The 5,673-nt window shown below is 30.1% G+C and overlaps 1 protein-coding gene across 1 annotated transcript; it reads right to left on the bottom strand.

The window, feature by feature from the left end:
- Positions 1-1,210: 1,210 nt before the first annotated feature.
- On the bottom strand, positions 1,211-1,896 carry LOC131431724 (zinc finger protein 512B-like). The gene is made up of 2 exons (XM_058597587.1): positions 1,844-1,896; positions 1,211-1,784 (listed from the first exon to the last, which is right to left on the bottom strand). Exons 1-2 carry the CDS (start codon positions 1,847-1,849, stop codon positions 1,266-1,268), a joined length of 525 nt encoding a protein of 174 aa, XP_058453570.1. The 5' UTR covers positions 1,850-1,896; the 3' UTR covers positions 1,211-1,265.
- Positions 1,897-5,673: the final 3,777 nt, after the last annotated feature.

Consider the following 5,673-nt stretch of genomic DNA (forward strand, 5'->3'; position numbering starts at 1 on the left):
TGCATGACACAAAATCAGAGCATACCAATTAAGGGCTGAGGCCAGTGTGTTTTAGGGCGTTTTAAAGGGCTATTTCCACGCTTCAAATCTGATTTTCTCAGAAACGGTGACGAGTATAAAAAAACCCAACAGACAATCTCTTAGAAATTTAGTTTAGATTATTCTGTGAAAATTTTAGAATGATTGTTTGACTTTAGCGGTTAGGAAAGTCTTTTTTCTGAAGGAAGAGTTGCATAGCTGAAAATGGAAACTTTCAACTTGTTCATTGCAAAACTCGCCTTCAAAAGCATGGATCGAAAAGCTATTCTGACAATGTCAAGATAATTTAGTTTAGATGCGATTAGTGCATAAAAATATATATGTTGTCGCGATGAAAATTAAGTGAAATTTATTTTTGTGGAGGTAAGTCGATTTCTATGTCGGCGCCATTTTAGTTCCCTGGTAACGTAACGAAACATGAGAGAGAAATAAAATCGGCTCAGCAAGGCTGCCAAACAAGCGGTAGCTTTATTGGATTTTATGTGATGTAGTCAAACTTGTAACCGAAAATATCAAAACTTTCTTGGCCACCCGGCCACATCGAGAGTCATTTTACACATTTACGAGAGAGCATGGAGAGAAATATAATACGCACAGCGAGCAACACGGTTTCACGCTAACAACTGGCCTCAGCCCTTAAAGCTTCAAATCGTTTTATGGCACGTTTTTGTCTTGCTGTCTAGCAACAACCTACCTCTAGCTCTAGCTCTACCTCGAGTAGGACTGAAACGTTAGCTATAATTTCGCTTCTATTTATAGATTCGCGTGCTTCCAACAGCTTTGCTTTTGCATCGATTGACCAATCAGAGCGTCGCTCTCTCTTTGATACATTGCTTACTCTTTCAAAACCGTCGTCTATGGCAGGGAAATCCGATATGCCGGAGATTTTTAGCAGACAAAATAGGACACTGCTCGCTTCGAATCAAAATTTCAATCAAATATAATTGAAAATAGGTGGCTTGATACAGTCAAATCGAAACGTAGAAATATTTCCTATCAAATGATGAAATAATATTAATAATTGATACAAAATAGACTGAGCTGTAAGTGTTTAAAACCTGACCACATTTCTACGTGTAGCTTGTGATTTGCACCCCTAATAAAGATGTGTTCCACATCAAAAGAACAAAAAAAAAACAAATAAAAATGATTGCATTATTAACATTTCGTCTCATTTATTCAATTCAACTATCACAACGTCACATTCTCCCAGTACATCGCAGTACTTAGAACAGACCCCAATGTTTCTTGTGCTCCTTGATGTGAACGGTCACTGGAACAGGCTTCTCGACATACACCGGCTTGCTGACGTACACCGGAACGGGTTTCTCAACATGAACTGCGTACGGTTTTGGCACTTCGACGTATTCCTTCTGGACAACTGGGACCTTCACTTCAACTGGGTACGGAACTGGACGATCAACGTGGACGGGAACTTTCTTCTCGACGTAGACGGGTACATTTTTCTCCACATAAACTGGAACCTTCTTCTCAACTGGAACTGGGTATGGGACCTTCACCGGAACCGGGACGTGCTTCTCAACCTCAACCGGGTATGGGACGTGAACGTTCTTGGTCTTGATAATGGTTTTGTGATCGTAGTGATCATCGTAATGATGATCGTACCCGATGTCATCGTGATCGTTGCTCAATTCCCAGAGGCCTCGTTTTTCCTTCTTGCTGGTGGAATCGTCGACTGCCGCACAGGATGCAATGGCCAGAGCCATGGACAACACAATGAACGCCTACGAAAAAGAATTATCAATTGTTATGGTTGATGAGCGCAGTTGTCACACTTTGTTACCTTCATGTTAGATTTTGCCGTCGGATGGAATTGTGCACTTAGCTGGTAAGATGATCGCAAGCGAATGATATCTTTTGATTTGACGGTGGCTTTTATATGCCTCGAATTGTCTCTTTTGGGAAAATCGGTAACGATTACAGACAAGAAATTTCATAACTGCTGATGCGTGTGCATTGATTTTTTTTCACCTTGTGCGATTATCGCTTTGAAATTTGGTGACTCGACTTACTTAAGGTTAAGGTCGTTTGCAGTCCTTCAGAGGAAATATGTGACATGTGATTTTCTAAAAAATAAACTTGAGCTCGCTGGTGAAACCAAGAAAGTATAAAAGCACTCAACCTACTATGTGATAAAAGCATGTTAGAAAAACTTTTCCGAGAAAAAAACGTCACATAACGATGCCAAATGAACACACTCTAAAAGCATTATTAATTTCGGGCTGAACGAGCTAATATGCAAGAAATAAGCCGCCTTTCAACAGAACCCCATCTGCCCGGGTGAAAAGTCATAATGTTAAATGTTTACACATTTTATGCTCATTTTGTGCTCACTTTTTGTGTTGCAGGAGAAGGGTTTGATTATGTGCCATGCTTGGCCGTAGGAGATGTGCTGTGCTGTGAGAACCGATGTGGATGCAGGAATATCGTTTAAATATTTAATAAGCTAAGCTACCAACCAGTCTCGTGCCACAGTTTTCCAACACGGAAGAGAAATTAAGATGTTTTCTCCTCCCCACCGGAACTGAAAGCATCTCGCTTGGTTCGGTTGGAAAAGTTTCGTCAAACTTTAATATGGAAATTATCACTGCATGTTTCGATACACTCGGCAGTCTTTATCGAGCGACACAAATAGCTGGGTAATTAAATTCCCCTCGCGAAGCCCCACTTTTCTAACAAGGACTATAAATTCACAGGAAACATAATCATTCATCCCCTTTCCGGGGAACGCAAGCACGAGCAGGAAACAAATTCGACACCATAAAACTTATCTTTGACCCTAGAAAAGTCAAACTCGAATCCGAAATCATAGTTTGTAATGAATTACATTTATCATAAAATCTCACACAGCCAGAAACCGAAGCTTCCTGGCTGGATTTCCGTGGCAAAGTCGGCGGAAGGGACGGCAAACACCCAATCATTAATTCCCTAAAACCAGCAACCACGCATTAGTGATAAACCGCCCAAAGCCGAAAGGACTTTTCCGCAAACAATTCAACAAACCACTCTGGGGTGCAATTTTTTACTACCGGATTCGACCCCCGCTCCAACAGGCTCAACATGGGCTCACGTGAGTTCCTTTTGAACATATGAAATGTAGTTTGCTGTCGGCTCAAGTCTGGCAAGCAGTGATTTGCGATGTCAACGGCTTTGCTGGAAGGAACAAACTTGCGTTCGGAGCAGTGCGACAGATTGGCAACCGGCGGTCGGAGAAATCGTAAACATTTGCGCTAATGTGGGTTTTATTATGGCCGTTATCACGATGTAGTAGGAATCCAACTGGGAATCGAAAGCATTACAGACAGTAGTACGGAACGGAGAGAATTTACTCGCTGAAAACTAGCGAAAAAAGCGAACTGCAAAGCATAAAAAAGCCAAAATATCAACTAGCATAGAATAACATGGAATACTAATAATACCAAAAATACCAAAACTACCAATATAGTAAAAATACCAAAAAAAGAAAAAATACCAAAAATACAGAAAATAGAGAAAATACAGAAAATACAGAAAATACAATAAATACAAAAAATACAAAAAAAAAAAAACAAAAAATACAAAAAATACAAAAAATACAAAAAATACAAAAAATACAAAAAATACAAAAAATACAAAAAATACAAAAAATACAAAAAATACAAAAAATACAAAAAATACAAAAAATACAAAAAATACAAAAAATACAAAAAATACAAAAAATACAAAAAATACAAAAAAAAACAAAAAATACAAAAAATACAAAAAATACAAAAAATACAAAAAATACAAAAAATACAAAAAATGCAACAAAATACAAAAATACAAAAAATACACAATATACAAATAATACCAAAAATAACAAAAATACTAAAATTATAAAAAAAAAACAAAAAATACAGAAAATTCAGAAAACACAAAAAATAGAGAAAATACAATAAAATCCCAGAAATACTCCTAATTTATCTATTTAATTCTCGATTCTCAAAATACTTTTTTTTTTTGTATTTTGTGTATATTTTGTATTTTTTGTATTTATTGTATATTTTGTATTTATTGTATATTTTGTATTTTTTGTATATTTTGTATTTTTGTATTTTTGTATTTTTTGTTTTTTTGTATTTTTTGTATTTTTTGTATTTTTTGTATTTTTTGTATTTTTTGTATTTTTTGTATTTTTTGTATTTTTTGTATTTTTTGTATTTTTTGTATTTTTTTGTATTTTTTGTATTTTTTGTATTCTTTGTATTTTTTATATTTTTTGTATTTTTTGAATTTTTTGTATTTTTTTGTATTTTTTGTATTTTTTGTATTTTTTATATTTTTTTGTTTTTTTTTTGTTTTTTTTTTGTATTTTTTTGCATATTTTGTATTTTTTTTGTTTTTTTTTTGTATTTTTTGTATTTTTTGTATTGTTTGTATTTTTTGTATTTTTTGTATTTTTTGTATTTTTTGTATTTTTTGTATTTTTTGTATTTTTTGTATTTTTTGTATTTTTTGTATTTTTTGTATTTTTTGTATTTTTTGTATTTTTTGTATTTTTTGTATTTTTTGTATTTTTTGTATTTTTTGTATTTTTTGTATTTTTTGTATTTTTTGTATTTTTTGTATTTTTTGTATTTTTTGTATTTTTTGTATTTTTTGTATTTTTTGTATTTTTTGTATTTTTTGTATTTTTTGTATTTTTTGTATTTTTTGTATTTTTTGTATTTTTTGTATTTTTTGTATTTTTTGTATTTTTTGTATTTTTTGTATTTATTGTATTTTTTGAATTTTTTTGTATTTTTTTAATTTTTTGTATTTTTTGTATTTTCTGTATTTTTTGTATTTTTTGTATTTTTTGTATTTTTTGTATTTTTTGTATTTTTTGTATTTTTTGTATTTTTTGTATTTTTTGTATTTTTTGTTTTTTTTTTGTATATTTTGAATATTTTGTATTATTCGTATTTTTTGTATTTTTTTAATTTTTTGTATTTTTTGTATTTTTTGTATTTTTTGTATTTTTTGTATTTTTTGTATTTTTTGTATTTTTTGTATATTTAGTATTTTTTGTATTTTTTGTATTTTTTGTATTTTTTGTATTTTTTGTATTTTTTGTATTTTTTGTATTTTTTGTATTTTTTGTATTTTTTGTATTTTTTGTATTTTTTGAATTTTTTTGTATTTTTTGTATTTTTTGTATTTTTTGTATTTTTTGTATTTTTTGTATTTTTTGTATTTTTTGTATTCTTTGAATTTCTTGTATTTTTTGTATTTATTGTATTTTTTGTATTTTTAGTATTATTTGTATTGTTTGTATTTTTTGTATTTTTTGTATTTTTTGTGTTTTTTGTATTTTTTGTATTTTTCGTATTTTTTGTATTTTTTGTATTTTTTGTATTTTTTTGTATTTTTTGTATTTTTTGTATTTTATGTATTTTATGTATTTTATGTATTTTTTGTATTTTTTGTATTTTTTGTATTTTTTGTATTTTTTGTATTTTTTGTATTTTTTGTATTTTTTGTATTTTTTGTATTTTTTGTATTTTTTGTATTTTTTGTATTTTTTGTATTTTTTGTATTTTTTGTATTTTTTGTATTTTTTGTATTTTTTGTATTTTTTGTATTTTTTGTATTTTTTGTATTTTTTGTATTTTT

The sequence above is a fragment of the Malaya genurostris genome, chromosome 2 (assembly GCF_030247185.1).
Source record: "Malaya genurostris strain Urasoe2022 chromosome 2, Malgen_1.1, whole genome shotgun sequence".
NCBI lineage: Eukaryota > Metazoa > Arthropoda > Insecta > Diptera > Culicidae > Malaya > Malaya genurostris.